The sequence below is a fragment of the Rhinopithecus roxellana genome, chromosome 9 (genome assembly GCF_007565055.1).
Source record: "Rhinopithecus roxellana isolate Shanxi Qingling chromosome 9, ASM756505v1, whole genome shotgun sequence".
Lineage (NCBI taxonomy): Eukaryota > Metazoa > Chordata > Mammalia > Primates > Cercopithecidae > Rhinopithecus > Rhinopithecus roxellana.
In genome coordinates this window covers 76,881,685-76,906,035 of record NC_044557.1, presented here as the reverse complement: position 1 = coordinate 76,906,035, position 24,351 = coordinate 76,881,685, and the positions used below count along the sequence as shown (strand labels likewise).

Below are 24,351 nucleotides of genomic sequence, written 5' to 3'. Positions count from 1 at the left end.
TAGATTGTAAAAATTTTCTCCCGTTCTGTAGGTTGCCTGTTCCCTCTGATGGTAGTTTCTTTTGCTGTGCAGAAGCTCTTTAGTTTAATTAGATCCCATTTGTCAATTTTGGCTTTTGTTGCCATTGCTTTTGGTGTTTTAGTCATGAAGTCCTTGCCCGTGCCTATGTCCTGAATGGTATTATCTAGGTTTTCTTCTAGGGTTTTTATGGTATTAGGTCTAACGTCAAAGTCTTTAATCCATCTTGAATTAATTTTTGTATAAGGTGTAAGGAAGGGATCCAGTTTCAGCTTTCTACATATGGCTAACCAGTTTTCCCACCACCATTTATTAAACAGGGAATCCTTTCCCCATTTTTGGTTTTTGTCAGGTTTGTCAAAGATCAGATGGTTGTAGATGTGTGGTATTATTTCTGAGGGTTCTGTTCTGTTCCATTGGTCTATATCTCTGTTTGGTACCAGTACTATGCTGTTTTGGTTACTGTAGCTATGTAGTATAGTTTGAAGTCAGGTAGCGTGATGCCTCCAGCTTTGTTCTTTTGGCTTAGGATTGTCTTGGCGATGCGGGCTCTTTTTTGTTTCCATACGAACTTTAAAGTAGTTTTTGTCAATTCTGTGAAGAAAGTCATTAGTAACTTAATGGGGATGGCATTGAATCTATATATTACCTTGGGCAGTATGGCCATTTTCACAATATTGATTCTTCCTATTCATGAGCATGGAATGTTCTTCCATTTGTTTGTGTCCTCTTTTATTTTGTTGAGCAGTGGTTTGTAGTTCTCCTTGAAGAGGTCCTTCATATCCTTTGTAAGTTGGATTCCTAGCTATTTTATTCTCTTTGTAGCAGTTGTGAATGAGAGTTCACTCATGATTTGGCTCTCTGTTATTGCTGTATAGGAATTCTTGTGATTGCACATTGATTTTGTATCCTGAGACTTCTTTGAAGTCGCTTATCAGCTTAAGGAGATTTTGGGCTGAGATGATGGGGTTTTCTAAATATACAATCATGTCATCTGCAAACAGGGACAATTTGACTTCCTCTTTTCCTAATTGAATACCCTTTATTTCTTTCTCCTGCCTGATTGCCCTAGCCAGAACTTCCAACACTATACCGAACAGGAGTGGTGAGAGAGGGCATCCCTGTCTTGTGCTAGTTTTCAAAGGGAATGCTTCTAGTTTTTGCCCATTTGACTGAATTATTTTTAATGATGTCTCCTTGAGTTGCTGGTCCTTTTATTAGCTTGATCTAGTCTGCTGCTGAACCTCACTAGTTATTTTTCACTTCAGTTATTGTGTTCTTCAGCCCCATGATTTCTGTTTGGTACTTTCTTATATTTTCTATCTGTTTGTTGAAATTCTCATTTTGTTCATGCATGATTCTCTTGACCCTTGTGGGCATCTTTATGATAGTTATTTTGACTTTTCTGTCAGATAAATTGTATAACTTCATTTTATTAAGGTTGTTGTCTGGAGATTTATCTTATTCCTTTGTTTGAATTATTTTTTGATTCTTAATTTCCTTGATGCTCTGCATTGGCGTATGTGTATTATCCGATTATACACACTGCATCCTGTCTGCCCAGACTCTGCTTGTACCAAAGAAGACCACCATCAATCAACCTGGCCAGAGATTCTACAGTTTCTACCAACTGTACAAGGAGGAACAGACAGCTGGGTTTTGTTGGTTTGTTTTTCTGAGACAGAGTCTTGTTCTGTCACCCAGGCTGTAGTGCAGTGGCATACTCACAAAGCACAGCAGTCTCAACCTCCCAGGCTCCAATTGATCCTTCTGCCTCAGCCTTCTCAGTAGCTGAGACTATAGACATGCACCACTCTGCTGGCTAATTTTTGTATTTTTTGTGGGGATGTGGTTTTGCCATGCTGTTCAGGCTGATTTTGAACTCCTGAACTCGGCCTTTCAAATATTCAAAGTACTCGGATTACAGGTGTGAGCCACTGTACCTCACTAGCTGTGCTTTTTGTGTATTTGCTCTGTGCTGACCCACTGGGGGAAACTATGACATGTACCCGTCCAAATCACTATTTCCGTTATCCCTTATTTGTGGCAGACCAGTTAGAGTTGTAAGACTGGCAAATAGTTGCCAGTTCTTTGGGCAGTCCTGGCAAAGTTGGGGCATTGGATGCTCAGATAAACTCATTTTCTTCTCAGAGAGAAACTGAGAGCTGATTTTTGTTTGTTTGTTTGTGTTTGTTGTTGTTGCTTATGTTATGCTGAGCACAAAGAAGACTTGGGACATCTGAGTAGCAGGGAAGCTTGAAGCTAGGGGCAATTGATGTCCCTAGCTTCCATCTCTGTTTTCCCTAGCTAACATACTGTGCTGGTCCCATCAGAGATCCAAGACTGGCAAAACAGAAGCCAGACCTTTGCAGAGCCCTCTTGGAATCGTTGGGGTGCTGCATGTGCAAACCAAGCCCTTTTCTCCTCCGGGAGAAGCTGGGAGCTAGGAGTGAATCTCTTCCTTATTATATAGCACTGTGCCAGTGGTGGGGATTCTGGCGAGAGGGTGTTCTGGATCTCTCTTCTAGTTTTGGTCAGTCTGGTTTCACATTCACCTGGACTGCAGGAGCCTTTCACTTAGTTTCTGGATTTCTCATAAAGGAAATTTGTTGATGATTTGTTCTCGAATTTGTGTTTTTTGGGGGGTAGAGTGTACAGGACTTTTTACTTTGCCATCATGCTGATGTCACTTGTCATGTTCTTTTTATTGGAATTATTTCCTAAATTAAAGTGCTCCTTGGTATTCAATTTATCACTGGCGTCACGATATCTTTGTTAGTAATAGGTTTTTATTTCCTAATTACTTGCTAGCATGTAATGAAGAATGGGATATTTTAATTGAAGAATTTGCTGTGTTTGAATCCTGGTTTTCTGTCTTTAAATCTTGGTATATGTTGGGACTTTAGACCTAAGAGTGTATAACTAGTTATTTTAAGATACTATTACTTGGTATTCTTTTTTTATGAGTAAATTGCCTACAAACATTAAGATGATAAATCATTAGAATAGATGTTTGGATTAGCTACATGATTTTTAGATTTTTAATATTTACATTAAGGATTATGTACAAACTGCTAATAATGTCTGCACACTAATTACAAAAAAACTCAATTAATTTTTTTTTTTTAAATGGTGATGAACTTGCAACTTGCATACAGTGTATGTTAACAGACATGAGGACCATAGTGTTTTCACTGATGATGTGAAAACCAGAAGACAGAAACATGTTTTAAAAAGGAGGACTTTGTATTTAGGTCAAATGAAAACTCTACTATACTAATTTCATCACTGTATTCTACATTATCTTCTGAGAATGTAAGAAGAGTGTTAATACACCAGCTCCCTTAGCAGAACTTCACAAATAGCTGAATAAATCTATTTTTATATGAGTCACATCAATTGCGTCAATTAGAGAATCAGTAACATTGATTGCCTCAAATACTTAAATTCCAATGCAAGTTTTATTTTTGTATTCATTTCATGATGTCAAAGTAAAGTCTTTGAAATTTGATTGTGTTAAAGTTAAACATATATTATAAATTCAGTTAAAATTAATATTTTATTATTTTTAAATTTACTGAGACTTAGGCCAGGTGCGGTGGCTCACGCCTGTAATCCCAGCACTTTGGGAGGCTGAGGTGGGTGGATCACGAGGTCAGGAGATCAAAACCATCCTGGCTAACACATGAAACCCTGTCTCTACTAAAAATACAAAAAATTAGCTGGGCATGGTGGTGGGCGCCTATAGTCTCAGCTACTCGGGAGGCTGAGGCAGGAGAATGGAGTGAACCTGGGAAGCGGAGCTTGCAGTGAGCTGAGATCTTGCCACTGCACTCTAACCTGGGTGACAGAGCAAGACTCTGTCTCAAAACAAATAAACAAACAAACAAACAAACAAATTTACTGAAGCTTGTTTTACTGAGAAAACCATAGCCCAGCTTGTTTAAAAAAAAAAAAAAAAAAAAAAAACATCATGCACCTACCTAAAAAAAGTGTATTCCCATTGTTTTTGCAGTGTTTTATAAATATCAATTTTGTTGATAGTGTTAATTATTCACTATCATTACTTCCTGCTCACTTATTTTATCAACTACTCAAGAAAAGTGTTAAAACGCCCCAGTGCAGTTTCACATTTGTCTATTCTTTTCATCTTTTACTTTTATTTTTTGCTTCGTGCAGTTTGAAGATATGTTATGAGCTGCATACATTTTGGATACTATGGGGTTTTTTTGACCCTTTTTTGATTCTTTTATTGGTATGAAATCTCTCTCTTTTTCTCTGGTAATTTTCCTGTGTTAAAATTTACTTTGTCTATATGTATATCCTATGATTAGTGTGGCATGTTCTGCCTTTTAGCACCTTTTTACTTTTAAGTTGCCAGTGTCTTTATATTTAAAGTAGACTACTAGTAAATAGCTTATGGTTGCATCTTGATGTTTTATAGTTTGAAAATCTGTATCCCTTAGTTGGAGTCTTTTAAGCATTAGACCATTTATGTTTAGTACAATTATTCACTTGGTTAAACTTTGTCTACCATATTGCTATATATATATATATATATATATATAATTGAATATATATATTATTGAATCCACCTGTTAATTGTTCCTTTTATTTTACCATCATTTTTTCTCTTCTGTTAGCTTATTAGCTATACCTCTTTTGGGAGGAAAGGAAAGCATTTGCTCTAACACTTGTAACGTATATCTTTAGCTTATGAAAACCTGTCATTACATCAAATAGACAAACCTATCATTAAATAATATTATACCACCTCACATATAATGTAATAACCTTCTAATAGTATATTTTCATTTCCTCCTTCAGGTCTTTGGGGCATGTTTTCATTTATCTTACTTTTACATATGTTATAAACATCACAACCCTTTAAAAAAAAAACTATAAACTTAATATTTAAAATCTTTTAAATATTTGAAAGTGAGCAAAGGCCACAAATTAAAATTTAATATTAAAGATAAAATTATTTATTTTGTGATAAAATACAAATGTAAATTTTGGTGGTACATAACCTCACAATAAAAAAAAGTCTCTTACAAAATTAAAAAAACAGAAATGTACTAGGAATTGGTTATTATGAACACAGAATTCATAACTGCAACCAATAAAATTGTAATATTTACCCATCATAATAAAACTGTAGTTAAAATATACAAATATTTTATATGTAATTGAAATAATTGAACTAAGTGGTGTGTGTTTCTGGGTGTGGTTGTGAGAGACACAGAGAAAGAGTGAGAGAGAGAGAAAATAAAGCTGATTCAAAAAATAAATAAAAGAACATAGTATGCCAGTACCGTGTTCTCTTTATCCTGATCATTGTCAATAAGTACTAGAAAGGTTTGCGTTTTTTGAAGTACTATCTTCCAAACAAACCAAAATGCCCTACTATGATACTGAATGATTCTGAAAATAAAACCTTTACATTTTGATAGCTATTCATTAAAATACATTGAAAATCTTAAAGTATTCAGTTAGTAGAATGCTAACAATCTTCAGCTTTTAGAATTTTTAAGTAAATAGCAATTATTCAAAACAATAAACAGGAAGACATTTAAGTGTGATTTCTTTAAAAGAATGAAAATTTCAAACTTTAGTATTTTAGTATGCCTTGACTTGTTGAAGAAAGGATCTTTTGATAGTTATTTTTAATTGGATTAAATGTTCACTTTATTCTGGGATAGAATAAAGTTAAGAAAATGTTTATTTAATGGCCGAATAGGAAGCAGCTCCAGTCTCCAACTCCCAGCGTGAGCAACACAGAAGACCTGTGATTTCTGCATTTTCAACTGAGATACTGGGGTCATCTCACTAGGGAGTGCCGGACAATCGGTGCTGGTCAGCTGCTGCAGCCTGACCAGCGAGAGCTGAAGCAGGGCGAGGCATCGCCTCACCTGGAAGCGCAAGGGGGAAGGGAATCCGTTTTCCTAGCCAGGGGAACTGAGACACACAACACCTGGAAAATCGGGTAACTCCCACCCCAATACTGCGCTTTAAGCAGACAGGCACACCAGGAGAATATATCCCACACCTGGCCGGGAGGGTCCCACGCCCACGGAGCCTCCCTCACTGCTAACACAGCAGTCTGCGGTGATCTATCCGCAAGGCAGCAGCGAGGCTGGGGGAGGGGCGCCCGCCATTGCTGAGGCTTAAGTAGGTAAACAAAGCCGCTGGGAAGCTCGAACTGGGTGGAGCTCACAGCAGCTCAAGGAAGCATGCCTGTCTCTGTAGTCTCCACCTCTGGGGACAGCGCACAGCTGAAGACCAACAGGGGAAGCAGCAGGGGCCGGTGCAGACGCAAACGACTCTGTCTGACAGCTTTGGGGAGAGCCGTGGATCTCCCAACATGGAGGTTGAGATCTGAGAAGGGACAGACTGCCTGCTCAGGTGGGTCCCTGACCCCTGAGTAGCCTAGCTGGGAGACATCCCCCACTAGGGGCAGTCTGACACCCCACACCTCACAGGGTGGAGTACACCCCTGAGAGGAAACTTCCAAAGGAAGAATCAGACAGGTACACTCGCTGTTCAGCAATATTCTATCTTCAGCAACCTCTGCTGCTGATACCCAGGCAAACAGGGTCTGGAGTGGACCTCAAGCAATCTCCAACAGACCAACAGACAGTCCTTCTGACTGTCAGACGGAAAACTATCAAACAGGAAGGACACCTATACCAAAACCCCATCAGTACGTCACCATCATCAAAGACCAGAGAAAGATAAAACCACAAAGATGGGGAAGAAGCAGGGCAGAAAAGCTGAAAATTCAAAAAATAAGAGTGCATCTCCCCCTGCAAAGGAGCGCAGCTCATCACCAGCAACGGATCAAAGCTGGTCAGAGAATGACTTTGACGAGATGAGAGAAGAAGGCTTCAGTCCATCAAACTTCTCAGAGCTAAAGGAGGAATTATGTACCCAGTGCAAAGAAACTAAAAATCTTGAAAAAAGAGTGGAAGAATTGACAGCTAGACTAATTAATGCAGAGAAGATCATAAACGAAATGACAGAGATGAAAACCATGACACGAGAAATACGTGACAAATGCACAAGCTTCAGTAACCGACTCGATCAACTGGAAGAAAGAGTATCAGCGATTAAGGATCAAATGAATGAAATGAAGCGAGAAGAGAAACCAAAAGAAAAAAGAAGAAAAAGAAATGAACAAAGCCTGCAAGAAGTATGGGATTATGTAAAAAGACCAAATCTACATCTGATTGGGGTGCCTGAAAGTGAGGGGGAAAATGGAACCAACTTGGAAAACACTCTTCAGAATATCATCCAGGAGAACTTCCCCAACCTACTAGGGCAGGCCAACATTCAAATTCAGGAAATACAGAGAACGCCACAAAGATACTCCTCCAGAAGAGCAACTCCAAGACACATAATTGCCAGATTCACCAAAGTTGAAATGAAGGAAAAAACCTTAAGGGCAGCCAGAGAGAAAGGTCGGGTTACCCACAAAGGGAAGCCCATCAGACTAACAGCAGATCTCTCGGCAGAAACTCTCCAAGCCAGAAGAGAGTGGGGGCCAATATTCAACGTTCTTAAAGAAAAGAATTTTCAACCCAGAATTTCATGTCCAGCCAAACTAAGTTTCATAAGTGAAGGAGAAATAAAATCCTTTACAGATAAGCAAATGCTTAGAGATTTTGTCACCACCAGGCCTGCCTTACAAGAGACCCTGAAGGAAGCCCTAAACATGGAAAGGAACAACCGGTACCAGCCATTGCAAAAACAGGCCAAAATGTAAAGACCATCGAGGCTAGGAAGATACTGCATCAACTAACGAGCAAAATAACCAGTTAATATCATAATGACAGGATCAAGTTCACACATAACAATATTAACCTTAAATGTAAATGGACTAAATGCTCCAATTAAAAGACACAGGCTGGCAAACTGGATAAAGATTCAAGACCCATCAGTCTGCTGTATTCAGGAGACCCATCTCACATGCAGAGACATACATAGGCTCAAAATAAAGGGATGGAGGAAGATCTACCAAGCAAATGGAGAACACAAAAAAGCAGGGGTTGCAATCCTAGTCTCTGATAAAACAGACTTTAAACCATCAAAGATCAAAAGAGACAAAGAAGGCCATTACATAATGGTAAAGGGATCAATTCAACAGGAAGAGCTAACTATCCTAAATATATATGCACCCAATACAGGAGCACCCAGATTCATAAAGCAAGTCCTTAGAGACTTACAAAGAGACTTAGACTCCTATACAATAATAATGGGAGACTTCAGCACTCCACTGTCAAAATTAGACAGATCAACAAGACAGAAAGTTAACAAGGATATCCAGGAATTGAACTCATCTCTGCACCAAGCGGACCTAATAGACATCTATAGAACTCTCCACCCCAAATCAACAGAATATACATTCTTCTCAGCACCACATCGCACTTATTCCAAAATTGACCATATAATTGGAAGTAAAGCACTCCTCAGCAAATGTAAAAGAACAGAAATTATAACAAACTGTCTCTCAGACCACAGTGCAATCAAACTAGAACTCAGGACTAAGAAACTCAATCATAACCGCTCAACTACATGGAAACTGACCAACCTGCTCCTGAATGACTACTGGGTACATAAGGAAATGAAGACAGAAATACAGATGTTCTTTGAAACCAATGAGAACAAAGATACAACATACCAGAATCTCTGGGACACATTTAAAGCAGTGTGTAGAGGGAAATTTATAGCACTAAATGCCCACAAGGGAAAGCTGGAAAGATCTAAAAGTGACACTCTAACATCACAATTAAAAGAACTAGAGAGGCAAGAGCAAACACATTCAAAAGCTAGCAGAAGGCAAGAAATAACTAAGATCAGAGCAGAACTGAAGGAGATAGAGACACAAAAAACCCTCCAAAAAATCAATGAATCCAGGAGTTGATTTTTTGAAAAGATCAACAAAATTGACAGACCGCTAGCAAAACTAATAAAGAAGAAAAGAGAGAGGAATCAAATAGATGCAATAAAAAATGATAAAGGGGATATCACCACCGACCCCACAGAAATACAAACAACCATCAGAGAATACTATAAATGCCTCTACGCAAATCAACTAGAAAATCTAGAAGAAATGAATAATTTCCTGGACACTTACATTCTCCCAAGACTAAACCAGGAAGAAGTTGAATCCCTGAATAGACCAATAGCAGGCTATGAAATTGAGGCAACGATTGATAGCCTACCCACCAAAAAAAAGTCCAGGACCAGATGGATTCACAGCTGAATTCTACCAGAGGTACAAGGAGGAGCTGGTACCATTCCTTCTGAAACTATTCCAATCAATAGAAAAAGAGGGAATCCTCCCTAACTCATTTTATGAGGCCAACATCATCCTGATACCAAAGCCTGGCAGAGACACAACAAAAAAAGAGAATTTTAGACCAATATCCCTGATGAACATTGATGCAAAAATTCTCAATAAAATACTGGCAAACCGGATTCAGCAGCACATCCAAAAGCTTATCCACCATGATCAAGTGGGCTTCATCCCTGGGATGCAAGGCTGGTTAAACATTCGCAAATCAATAAACCTAATCCAGCATACAAACAGAACCAAAGACAAGAACCACATGATTATCTCAATAGATGCAGAAAAGGCTTTTGACAAAATTCAACAGCCCTTCATGCTAAAAACACTCAATAAATTCGGTATTGATGGAACGTACCTCAAAATAATAAGAGCTATTTATGACAAACCCACAGCTAATATCATTCTGAATGGGCAAAAACTGGAAAAATTCCCTTTGAAAACTGGCACAAGACAGGGATGCCCTCTCTCACCACTCCTATTCAACATAGTGTTGGAAGTTCTGGCTAGGGCAATCAGGCAAGAGAAAGAAATCAAGGGTATTGAGTTAGGAAAAGAAGAAGTCAAATTGTCCCTGTTTGCAGATGACATGATTGTATATTTAGAAAACCCCATTGTCTCAGCCCAAAATCTCCTTAAGCTGATAAGCAACTTCAGCAAAGTCTCAGGATACAAAATTAATGTGCAAAAATCACAAGCATTCTTATACACCAGTATCAGACAAGCAGAGAGCCAAATCAGGAATGAACTTCCATTCACAATTGCTTCAAAGAGAATCAAATACCTAGGAATCCAACTTACAAGGGATGTGAAGGACCTCTTCAAGGAGAACTACAAACCACTGCTCAGTGAAATCAAAGAGGACACAAACAAATGGAAGAACATACCATGCTCATGGATAGGAAGAATCAATATCGTGAAAATGGCCATACTGCCCAAGGTTATTTATAGATTCAATGCCATCCCCATCAAGCTACCAATGAGTTTCTTCACAGAATTGGAAAAAACTGCTTTAAAGTTCATATGAAACCAAAAAAGAGCCCGCATTGCCAAGACAATCCTAAGTCAAAAGGATAAAGCTGGAGGCGTCACACTACCTGACTTCAAACTATACTACAAGGCTACAGTAACCAAAACAGCATGGTACTGGTACCAAAACAGAGCTATAGACCAATGGAACAGAACAGAGTCCTCAGAAATAATACCACACATCTACAGCCATCTGATCTTTGACAAACCTGAGAGAAACAAGAAATGGGGAAAGGATTCCCTATTTAATAAATGGTGCTGGGAAAATTAGCTAGCCATAAGTAGAAAGCTGAAACTGGATCCTTTCCTTACCCCTTATACGAAGATTAATTTAAGATGGATTAGAGACTTAAATGTTAGACCTAATACCATAAAAACCCTAGAAGAAAATCTAGGTAGTACCATTCAGGACATAGGCATGGGCAAGGACTTCATGTCTAAAACACCAAAAGCAACGGCAGCAAGAGCCAAAATTGACAAATGGGATCTAATTAAACTAAAGAGCTTTTGCACAGCAAAGGAAACTACCATCAGAGTGAACAGGCAATCTACAGAATGGGAGAAAATTTTTGCAACCTACTCATCTGGCAAAGGGCTAATATCCAGAATCTACAAAGAACTCAAACAAATATACAAGAAAAAAACAAACAACCCCATCAAAAAGTGGGCAAAGGATATGAACAGACATTTCTCAAAAGAAGACATTCATACAGCCAACAGGCACATGAAAAAATGCTCATCATCACTTGCCATCAGAGAAATGCAAATCAAAACCACAATGAGATACCATCTCACACCAGTTAGAATGGCAATCATTAACAAATCAGGAAACAACAGGTGTTGGAGAGGATGTGGAGAAATAGGAACACTTTTACACTGTTGGTGGGATTGTAAACTAGTTCAACCATTATGGAAAACAGTATGGCAATTCCTCAAGGATCTAGAACTAGATGTACCATATGACCCAGCCATCCCACTACTGGGTATATACCCAAAGGATTATAAATTATTCTACTACAAAGACACATGCACACATATGTTTATTGCGGCACTATTCACAATAGCAAAGACTTGGAATCAACCCAAATGTCCATCTGTGACAGACTGGATTAAGAAAATGTGGCACATATACACCATGGAGTACTATGCAGCCATAAAAAAGGATGAGTTTGCGTCCTTTGTAGGGACATGGATGCAGCTGGAAACCATCATTCTTAGCAAACTATCACAAGAACAGAAAACCAAACACCGCATGTTCTCACTCATAGGTGGGAACTGAACAATGAGATCACTTGGACTCGGGAAGGGGAACATCACGCACAGGGGCCTATCATGGGGAGGGGGGAGGAGGGAGGGATTGCATTGGGGAGTTATACCTGATATAAATGATGAACTGATGGTTGCTGACGAGTTGATGGGTGCAGCACACCAACATGGCATAAGTATACATATGTAACAAACCTGCACGTTATGCACATGTACCCTAGAACTTAAAGTATAATAAAAAAAATGCAAAATTAAAAAAAGAAAATGTTTATTTAATATAAATTATATATAAATAAAATTATATTTGTAAAATTTATTTTGTATATAATATAGCTTGTAGATAAATATTTCAAAAACTTATAATTTTCAAAAACTTGTTTGACAAGTTTCATGTTATAAAAGTGTGTCAAAAATTGTATTCTGAAAAGAAGTTAAAATTCAATACTTGTGAAAATATTTGAGCTGAAATGTTTACATACTGCTTAATGAAAATAAAAATTAAATTGAAATTTTTCTTCATTTCAGAGAATTAACCCTGAGCTTACCAAGTAGCTTAACACCAAAAAGAGGAAATTTTCTCAATTAAAAATAGTATGGTTTATGATGACATCAGTTGAGCCACCGACAGTTTAAAATATATAAAAATGTTTCTAGCAATACTAATAAAAATAAGAATATATTGAAAAAACACATTCTTTAGAAAACATAGTAAAAAAGGCATTAAATGTGGCTAAGAAACCAATTAAAGAATGCAAATGTATAACACAAATGATTATTTTGCATGTTATTTTAATATTCAGGAAATTCACATAAAGAAGATGCTTTTGTACACAGATATGTCATTTTAACTTTTTAGGAATTATTTTGTTTTTAAAATAGTTTTGTATAGATAACTATTTTGAGACATGCGTCAATATAATATCAATTATGTTACTCAACACATATTATAATTATTTAATTTTATTTACTTTTAGCTTCTTGTTTCATGCTTAACAATTTTTTCAGTTTCAATAACAAAGTCCTCAGATTTTGATACACATGTTACTATTTTAAAACTATTTTTGCATCTACACTCCTCTTAGCCTGTGTTCCCTGAAGGGTAAGGATGTCATCCTTGATATTTGTGTCCCCACAACTTGGCACGACACCTGGTACTTGGTACTTAGTAAATATTTAATGAATCTGATTGAATGGGTAAATTTTGTAATAATGTAAAACTAAAAGCACACAAATACTGTATACTGTCAGTTAGAAGTAATGTGAAACCATTTTTACATAATTTCTCTCTTTTTTTTTTTAACTTATATTGGTCATTTCCGTATACTAGAATTCTATTTCAAATCGACTCATATACTTTTCTATAATCTTTGGATGTAAAAAGAGTTTCTTGTACAGATCGTTTTGACAGTCTTCAAGCTAACAGGCCTTTGATTGTACCCTCACTCTGTAAGCATACTGGAGCCTAATAATCTATGAAAGCAGGGCTGTGTTGTTCCTGTTAATATCTCCAAAATCAAGCATGATACCTGGCTCAATAATTATTTGGCATAATAAATAAATGCATATGCATTTTTTTAAAAAGGGATTTCTATATACTTGGAAAGATATTACAACACTGGTTTTGAGGTTTCTTTTCCATACCATGCATTAAGCAGCTTTGTTTCTCTCCTGGGTTGATGGGAATGTGTCTGTCCTGCTGCCATCAACTTTAACCTGACTTACCATATCATTAGATGTATCCTTAGGAACATAATGTAATTCTAAAGATAGCCACATTTCTGAGTAGCTGGCAGAATGTGGGCCTAATAATGATGTTGAACATTCTTTATAAAATTGATGGATCATGTACAAAGCAAGGGCTCAATCAAGGGCAAAATTCTCCAGGGTGAAATGCACCTCTAGGTTACCATCTGCATTTCAAATATTTTCTGATTGATTTGACTCTGGATGGGATTTTTCTCACAGGTTAAGTATTCCCATTACCCATCTTGATTTTCTTATAGATAGTGAAGTGGAGAATACATTGTCATTTTCAGCCAATAGAAAAATATAAGGCAATAAAGCTGAAAGAGAGGGATGTAAGAAATTGTGAATATCAAATTTGGACCATGACCTTGCTAAGTCTCCTGACACACTGCAAAAAATATAAAATTACTTCTTAAAAAACCTATACAGTGCATATTAAAATCTACTTGATTTTTTTCATTTCAGAATTGTATTTTCATAGAATTATGAATATAATTGTTAGAATAAAAATTTAATATTTTGTCTGATTCTAAATAAAATAGATGAAATAGTCCTAGGCCAGGAATTTTTTTTTTTTTTTTTTTTTTTTTTGAGATGGAGCCTTGCTCTCTTGCCCAGGCTGGAGTGCAATGGCTTGAGCTCAGCTCACTGCAAACTCCGCCTTTCGGGTTCACGCCATTCTCCTGCCTCAGCCTCCCAAGTAGCTGGGACTACAGGTGCCCGCCACCACACCCGGCTAAATTTTTGTATTTTTAGTAGAGACAGAGTTTCACCGTGTTAGTCAGGAAGGTCTCAATCTCCTGACCTCGTGATTCGCCCGCCTCAGCCTCCCAAAGTACTGGGATTACAGGTGTGATCTACCGCGCCCTGCCCCTAGGCCAGTTTTACAGATGAGGCAGGAAAGATTCAGGGAACTAACACAAGGGATTAGTATCTTTTCTTAATACGGTGCACTAAGTCTAAGTCTCTTGCTTCTGATATCATTACTCATCCAACTGTATGAAATCCAAGATTTTTCTTCTTTGAAAGGTCTTGAAATAAACAAGTTTATACCAAAAACTCGATTTCCTGAACAAAAAGGACACATAAGAACTTACGAGTGATTTCAGTGTATTTATTCTTTGTTATACCAAGCAATGCAATAAGAAAACTCGAGTGTTTTTTTTGTTTGTTTGTTTGTTTTTGTTTGTTTGTTTGTTTGTTTTTGGCTTTTGTCACCACAATGGTAGTTCAACTTATCTCTGACTTCAAGTAATCATCCATATTTCAGTTGAAAACTACATATGTACCAGCTAGGCTTGTGAAATCTATATTAAGTGAAGTGCATATTTCCAATGAAATTATACTCTCAATTAGATGGAAGCAAAGATAAAATAAGTGAGAAGTATATTTAGAGTAGCAATAATGAGAACTCAGTTATATTTTGTAGTAGTTAGTGCCATCTGGTTTTTTTCCTGAACAAAACCCTAGGTTATTCATAACAGATTAAAGCAATTAAAATGTAATGTAAATATTGTTATGGCACACTTAAAATAAACATCTCCTGGCTTCAAAATAATACCATATTATAAATAAACCTTCAGCATACACTGAAATGACAATGACAGATTCGTTCATTCATTCATTCATTCATTCATTCATTCATTCATTCATTTTTAACTGTAGTAAAAAGTTCTCTTAAAATTCTTATACTGATGGACAGTTGATTTCTTCTTAGGGCATAGGAAAGCTAGATTTGATAAGGACATGTTACTTAATGACGAATGCTATGAACTCTTTCAGTGGATTTAGATCAGTGATGAAGATTGATGGTATTGTAAAAACAATTTCTAAGTAACATATGTTTTCTCAGATAAGCATACATTCTTTTGTAGTGAATTCAAACAGATTCCTTATAAACAATTAGAATAAAACAACATATCTTGAAAAATCGTTTCTACTATGTATAAGCAGTTACAAAATTGCATTATTTTTACATATCTATCTTTTTTTCACATTCAGAGCAATGAGAATTTTAAAGAAAAACCTGCCATGGGCACAGTTATTTGTTTTTAGCGGAAGAGAAACAGTTTTATTTTGAAAGTAAAAATTTGTCATAGCAAATTTATTTCTAATTTATTATAACAATCAGAAAAACTCATTTTATTGGAAATAAATGCTGCCATATAAATTAAAATAACTGGCATAAAAAATAGAATAAAAATTAGAAGATTTTATATTTTTAACTAATGTTCACTCTATTTCCTATGTCAATGATTTTTACCTTCTATTTTGAATATATTTCTAAAACATATTTTTACCTGGTTATAATAAATTAGAAGCACATTTGCAATGACATCAAGTGTCTAGGGAAAATTTACATAGGTGAAATTTTATACTTATTTTTTACATTTTTACTTTCCAAATCAGAAGATTAAAAGGTTTTATAATTTTGCAATATTTTGGACATGGTAAGTTGAGGAACCTACTAGATATCTAAGTAAAGAAGTTAAATAGGCACTTGAAGAGAATGGTTAAGAGCTCAGAAAAAAGTTAAGTCTGGATATATAAATTTCAGGGGCATCAAGCTAAAAATAATACTTAAACTTGTGAAGTTATTTAGTGAGAAATTGTGGAAAGAAGGGACAAGAGCATTAAGGACTAATTCCTAAGGTGCTCCAGCCCTCAGTCATCAGGTTATCAAGTAACAAAAGCAAAAGATACCAAAAGAGAGCAGCAAATAAGCCAGAAAGAAAACCAGACTAGACCAATGAATTGGAGGCCAAAAAACAAAACAAAACAAAACAAAACAGCGCTTGAAGAAGGAAGGAATAGTCAGCTCTAATAAATGTTGCTGAAAGGTTTTTGAAAGAAAGTGTAAAAGTTACCACTGGATTTGTCAGTCTGGATTTAAAAATAGTGGAATAGAGGAAAGACTGACAATAAAACTGGAGACAATTGTATAGAAACTTCTGTCAGAAGATATATCTAATAGATTTTCTATTAAAGAAAGAAGAGGAATGGGAAAGCACCTGAAAGAGGATGGGGATATTATAAAGTTTTGTTTGTTTATTTAAGATGAAAGATATAAGCCACAATTACATGCTGTTGAGAATGATCCAGTATAGTACTGTACATGCAACTGAGAATGATCCAGTGTGCTAGTAATACAGAGGAGATGAAAAACATTTACGAATGAAGTCCTTAACAGTGTTTAATACCAGCAACACAGGAACTAGGGTTGGCTTTTTATAGAACAAGGCCAACTTCTCCATTTTAAAAGATGGGGAAGCAAAATATGGATGTAAATACCAGTGAGGTGATCGATTTGATGGTGTTAAGAAGAGAATGCTTCTATCTATTGCTTTCCCTCTCAAAAAATTGTAAAGAAGGAAATAAAACAAAATAAGGGATGAGAAGGAGAAATAGTGAAAAAGCAGTTGGAGTGGAAATGTTCTTCATATTGTAGTTACTTTAAAATGTTATTTGGCATATATTTGGCATATACATGGCTAAACTTGGAGATGTATATGAATAAATTTTATTTCTATTATTTTTAATAACCACAAATATAACCTTGCGTCTTTCTTTTCTGCTTTCCATTATAGCAAAAATGTAGGCAGCAACATATTTTTATGTGTAATAAAGGGATACAAATAGTTCAACATTTCTTGCCTTTCCATTTCAAATTGGTCTGATTGTTTTCAGTCAATTCTTTCATCAATAAACAGCTGTCAGAGTTCCACTAGTAGGATATGGCTTTATGTTATTTCTGGTAATGGGGTAGGTTTGTGCTGAGACAACACACTGTAGTGATGAAGAGCCCTGCTGGTTGAGTTCAAATTCCAGGTCTGCTAAGAACATGCACTTAAGATCTCTGAGACTTTAAGATCTCATTTTGCCCATTTAAAAATGGGGATGACAATACCACTTTGTAAGGATTCTGTGTTTTAGCTTAAGAGTGTAAATTGAGCTGCTAGTCAAGTGCTTTGCACACTATATGCTCTAAATAGAGACAGTGATCACTGCTATGATCGTTATTTTATTGGTCTCTGTTCTAAATTAATTGTCTTTTTTAAGTTTCTCTTTCTTAGATAGTCTTTATTCAATTTGATATATAGTAATAGAACCCTACTTAGTAAAGCTGTAATGTTGATATCTGTGCAAATATTTTTAAAGAAATTAATATGTTTAAGATGTTATAAATGTGTAGGTTTTTGGACTACTTTAGTCAAAATAATAGGTGGATAATTGCTCGTCTGATTTTAAAATGACACTTAAAGATTAATAGCATGTTTCAGAGACTTCCACTTAAATAATCATACCTTGAGTTTTATGCTCTATTCAACACTTAAGCACATTTTATTACAAAGGCTTTATGACTTTTATTTAGAAAATGTCCCTTGGATATGGTGTTATATCTGCATTTGTACTTTAACTGTGCCTAAGTAATTGTACGATGTTGGGAAAGCACCTTAGCCTTTTTAAGCCTCAATTTTATCAATGGAAAAATATGGATAGTAATAGTTCTCAGACTTCTTGTGAATCGAGATGTAGTTCATAGTATGGTGTTTTAAATGTAGAAAGTGCTCAATAAGTATTACATATTAGCATTCTTAGCTATTCACGTACGCTTCTATTTATATACTTTTTCTGTGTGACTATTCTTTCTAATGAATGTTAAGCTACTTTAAGGAGTACAATCTACATCTGTGTAACAGACTAGCCACTGGATAATTCCTAGACTAACCAAAATGAAATTGGCCAGCCCTTTTGAGACGAAGAAAACAAGACAGGGAAGTATTCTTTTATTGACAGTTTCATGGGATTTTACAGGTCAAACACGAATTATATTTGAATGTTATAACATATAAGCCTATTATTCACTTTCAAGAATGTTCCTTTTATGATATTATTACAGGTGAGACAACAAAGTTAAGACCCTTTATCTTTGTTGGAATTTCTGCTTACTTTGCATATTTATGTTAGGGAAAAATTATGTCTCCTAATTTGAGACATAAATGGCAGACTTAAAATCTAATAAAACAAAGATACGGATATTCATTTCACCAAATAAATCTGAAGCAATTTGAAATAAAGACGTTTGGAAAATGAGTGAATTACCAACGGTTAATACATTGGCAGTCAGTATAGTATTTTCTGACATATACTTTTAAATTTTTACATATTTAAAATAGTTGATAAATTAAAATACTTAATTGCCAAACAAGTCCTCATTCTATAAAAATATTCTGTATGTTGTTCCAGAACAGGAGGGGATAAAGATGATCAAACCTTTACTTAAAAATTTATATAAAAACAATAACAAAAATAAAATATAAATAAGGATTATGTATTTTGAGAATGATATGATTCAAAAACATGAGAAGTATATATAAAATACAAATAATTAATGTATTTTAAAATGTGTGATCAATAAAGTTGTTTTAATATTATATAATTGTTTTTTAATCATTCTAATTAAGTGAGATTATCTAACTTCTAATTCGAAAGGAAATATGGCATAGCTTCTTAAATTGTTATTTCCTTCACTGGCTACAGTTTCTATTTAATACAGATGAAGAATGATTGATGTTAAAATTATTATAATTTTGCCTACCTACAACACAGAGTATAAAGAGCATGAAAATCAAACTTTGAATAAGTAAAAAAAAAAAAAAGACAATAGCATTTACATGAAGTAATTGTTCCTGTGTGTATTTAACTAACTGCTTTCAGAACTCAAGTAATTCCAAGAGGAAAAAACTTTATTTGGTCTTTCATTAAAGCCCATCATTCTTTCTTGTTCTTTAAAGTCTTACTCCTAATTTGTTTGTTAATTGAAAGAAAAAGGAACTTGAGGGATTTACTCCCTCTTCTCCTTCAAGTCAACTAAGCCCAAAGGCAAATGTGTATTCTCACATATTGTATATTAGCTGTCAAATCAAAACCTTATTTTAGCTACTATATCCCACTTTAAATCTTTCAGCCCAGTAATTCTGACAGTAGCGTAAAAACACTGTTTTCCCATCATACTCAGCTTTTTTTCCTGTCATAGTCAGCTAAAATATGATGATATTGACTTCTTTCATTTCAATATGTTTTTCTAACATTGTTACACAAACATTTTTATTTTTGAGAATCTACATGTTAAACTGAAAGCTTCCTGTGTCCAGTACACTGGAAATCTCAAATAAAACAAGTATTTTTCATAATCTTTTATATTATTCCTGTTACTCAGTTTGAAAGCTATAGCACTTTTCACATTTATGTCACTTCTTTCTAATAAAAACATCCTGAATGTAAACCTTGTGTGTCGAACATCACTCTCCACTTATAAAACCAATCCACAGGTGATATGGTTTGGCTGTGTGCTACCACCCAAATCTCATCTCTAATTGTAATCCCCACGTGTCAGTGGAGGGGCTTGGTAGGAGGTGATTGAATCATGGGAGCGGACTTTCCCCTTACTCTTCTCTTGATAGTGAGTGTGTTCTCATGAGATCTGGTTCTTTGAAAGTGTGTGGCACTTTCCCCTTCACTCTGTCTCTCTCCTTCTCTGCCATGGTAAGATGTGCTTGCTTCCCCTTTGCCTTCTGCCATGATTGTAAGTTTCCTGAGTTTCCTAGCCATGCTTCCTACTAAACCTACAGAACTGTGAGTCAATTAAACCTCTCTTCTTCATAAATTACCCAGTCCCAGGTAGTTGTTTATAGCAGTGTGAAAACAGACTAATACAATAAGTCAATTTTAATTTGGTTGGAAACCATTCCAGAGCAAATCAAGAAAAATTTGATAGGTAAATTTCTCACACACACACACATAAAACATTTTTTACAAAAGATCTCTATCCATACTGGAAGACTATAATTGCTCAGATTCTTTGATGCATGGTGCTCTGTTTACTGCTCTGCTGAGAAAAACTGATGGATATTACAAAACAAATTCACTTATAAATTAAGTACAGTCAGACAATCATGGCTCACTGTAGCCTTGACCTCCTAGGCTTAAGCTATCCTCTCACCTCAGCCTCTCAAGTATTTGGGACTGCAGGCATCCGCCACCATGCTGGGCTAATTTTTTTTTTTTTTTTTTTTTTTTTTGGATAGACAGAGTCTCACTTAGCTGCCCAGGCTGGTCTCAAACTCCTTGCATTTCGAAATCCTCTTGCCTTGATGTCCCAAAGTGCTGGGATTACAGGTGTGAATCACTACACTTGGCCTCTAATTTTAAAATGTTGTCACTTCAAGAATGTTACATAAAATAATTAAACAGTAGATCATATTTGGATATTGTATTGTTTTCACTCAGCCCAATTCCCTTGAAATACATCCAAGTCATATATATGAATCATTCTTTTTTATTACTGAGTAATATTCCATGGGATGGATTTACCATCGTTTAACCATTTACCTGTTGAATGACATTTGGGTTGTTCCTAGTTATTAGCAACCATGAATAAAGTTGTTATGAATATTTGTGTACAGGCTTTCATGTAAATATAAGTTTTATTTTCTTTTGGATAAATATTCAAGAGTGCAATTGTTGTGGTATATAGTAAGTGAATGATTAGTTTTGTAAGAAAGTGCCATAATCCTTTCCAGAGGGGTTGTACCACTTTACATTCCTACCAGCAATGCATGAATTATCCAGTTTTCTCCATAATCTCACGAGCATTTGTTGTTATCATATTTTTTTAAAAAAATTGAACCAATTTGAAATGTACATAGTAATATCTCATTGTGGTTTTAATTTGCATTTCCCTATTAGTGATGTTGAACATCTTTTCATGTGTTTTCTGATACTGTTTTCATTGAAATGTCTTTTGCTCATTTTGTAACTGGATGGATTGTTAATTTTCTTCTTCTCCTTTTTTTTTTTTGCTTTGAGTTTTGAGAGCTCTTTGTATATCCTAGCTACAAGTCTTCTGTGAATATGTTCCAAACAAGTGTATTTTCCCAGTATGAAGCTTTCTTTTTGTACTCTTCAGTGTCTTTTAAAACACATTTAATAATGTTGAGTAATCTAGTATTTGGCAACTAAAATACTACACCACTTCTTCAAATAAGTTAACACATAAATTATATAAAATATAGCAAAAGCATTTATTGTATAGCATTTAAAAATTGACCCAACAATTTTAAAAATTAATTTTCTAAAACACATGGATATATGAAATTGATTTTGGTAGTTATCAAAACTAAAATTTTGTCTCTGTCTTTTGATAGGTTCTGTTGCCACTGCGTGTCGTGACCCAGGGGTCCCCATGAATGGGACTCGAAATGGGGATGGAAGAGAACCTGGGGACACTGTCGTTTTTCAATGTGACCCAGGATATGAACTTCAAGGAGAGGAAAGAATAACCTGCATTCAGGTAGAAAATCGGTACTTCTGGCAGCCCAGCCCACCAGTCTGTATAGGTATGAATTAAAGAACAATTAAAATTTTATATAAACATAAAACAATGGTTAAAAACTGGTATTGATGTCTTAAGAACCATATTCTACAACAGATTCTATATGAGAGTCCAAGATTTCAGAGGATTATTAACCTCCCCAGAATGCACAAGATTGTAAAATGAGTATTATTTTTCCACGGGGTAAAGACTGATGATTTCATTAATTTTTTAATGATTCTAAGATCCTAAAACAGTTATGAATCAAAGCTCTTGAAAAATTCTATCATCCTTCATTTACTATTTAACCATAGTTTTCCATTGCTTTTAAATCTTAAAGAATGGATTCAGACTCTATGTTAAAATGAGTCATATTGATCTTGTCTCTAAAATGGTTATTTCATTTAAGAAAGAAAATATTGTCAGAATCTATGTCAGAATTTCCAAGCTTTGTCTTTCCATTTAATTAATGTAATCCAAAAGAATATTGGTTTTTATTTGGAAGATCTAAGAAATTGTAGCAGCCTGGATCATACTTACAGCTATCTTTTGTCTCTGTACTCTGTTACTGAATCTCCAAGTCAGACTCTAGAAAATTAAAACACAAATTATTATTGGGTCTGAGAAAGACTTAGAGGAATGTCCCACTTTTGGAATAAAAATAGTTAGAAAATCTGCTACATAATTAAACTAGTTTAATCTTAAACTTTTTTGTTCTGTTCAGGTGCTTTAGTATTTGTATCATCTTGAATTTACGACACATTTTGAACAAACTATGTTTTCTCTATTGAAAATTTTGTTTATTTACATACTCTCTCTTACTACACTGTAAGCAACTTGGGAGAAGATTCTATATCTTGTTCATCATTGTATTTCTTATTGCATTTGGTATATTCAAATGTATCATGTTTTAGAGAGAGAATCTTATTTTTGTTCACTTATACCTAACTCATAAACTTCACAGTGATTTATTTTGAAAGTCCCATGGAAATAGGAAAAGAGTGTTAGTTCTTCATTTAGAAGTGAACAAGCTCAATCAATTATTCAGATTTATTTTACCTCATCTTGTAACTCCCCACACAAAATTACAAAATCACCTTCATTGGTCATTAACTGTGTCTCAGGCACTGTTCTAAACAGTGGGAAATTAGCAATAGAACAAAACAGAAAAGTTCTCTGTTCCTATGAACTTACTTTCCAGTGAAATAAATAAATAAATAAAAAAGTTTTACAACACATTTTCTCTAAAAAAGTTGGATTTGAAAGAAACACTAAAATCAGCAAACAACATACAAAGGCCCAAACCAGACAGACAGTTCTAGATTTCTGCTGTAAAAAATAAGACAACTGCCAAAGAAGTAAATTTATTAGAGACCCTTTTATAAAGTATGAAATAATGGCATCGCTTGAACAGTTCAGATTTAGCTATATCTCCCATTACACTATTTCTATTCACACCCATATTGTTTTTCATGTAACACTGCAAGATTCTGAATCAACAAATATCAATTAATTTACCTTTACTGTAAGTGCACTCATAGAATCTGATAAAAAAAAAACTGTTAAGAAATGTCTGCAAAGAGATTAAAATAATGTATCATATTTGTTTCAAAATTTTCAAGTTTGTTTACTACTCAATTAACCAAAACATTTTCAACTAAATTAAAACTTCTTATTCTAATTAATCGGAATTTGACCACATAGCTCATGAAGAGAATATTTATGTAAAGAATAAATTATAAAACACCAAAATCTTACTGTAGAACTTCTTGCTTTATTGTGATTCTTAGATTTGACTAAAGGATGTTGCTTATTAGAATTACCAGAAGGGCTAACTTATGCCAATTGTTTTTACATAGAATCATAAAATATTAAATGGCTTACACAAAAATTCTAGATAACACTAAAATCCAAGATGCAAAAGATGAAAAAGTTCTGAGATCTGCTATTATAAATTTCCATTTTTAGACAAGAATATGCTTTAGCTAGCAAGTCCTATTCTAAAAAAAAAAAAAAAAAAAAAAGCTGAGTACTAAATCTTACTTAAATTAAGCAGGTTGTGTGAGGTTTTTGTGTAGATAATGATACTGTGTATTATTTTTGGTAGGAAAAGCTAGCTTCAGGAGAAGATATAAATTAGAGCTTCTCTGAGGAAGAAAATAACCTTAAAAAAAAAAAAGTCTAAAAAATTGCGAAGGCTGCAGAAAGCTTGACCTCTAAAACTGATAAGAAAGAACTTCATGATTGGAAATACCATGCCAAAGATTAAACCCTGAACTTCTTAGAAACTCCATAATTCTATGTCTCAGACCCCGGAGCGTAAAACATTTTGCTTGCTTGCATGTAGAAATAGTCTTATAGCAAATACCAAACAGAAGGACGTTGTCTTTAAGGGAGTTAATAGAATTCATTCCAACAAACTTGACAGTGCGCAAATTACTTTGATATTGCCAGAGGGAAAGTAGCAGCATTCAATATGAAGGTAAATAAGGAAGACATTAATGTGAGTGGGCTTTTGAGAAAGAAAGAAGACACAAATAAAATTGAATTTGGGAAAAAAATTAAGAAG

General features: G+C 34.9%; 1 protein-coding gene across 3 annotated transcripts in view; it reads left to right on the top strand.

Annotated features, from left to right (window-relative positions):
* Positions 1-24,351, top strand: part of CSMD3 (CUB and Sushi multiple domains 3) — a 1,308,251-nt gene that overhangs the window by 977,010 nt on the left and 306,890 nt on the right. For all 3 annotated transcript variants that reach the window (XM_030937706.1, XM_030937708.1, XM_030937707.1), the window contains one exon: positions 21,616-21,807. In XM_030937706.1, the coding sequence (XP_030793566.1) occupies positions 21,616-21,807 (192 nt within the window). The remainder of the gene's footprint in view (positions 1-21,615; positions 21,808-24,351) is intronic.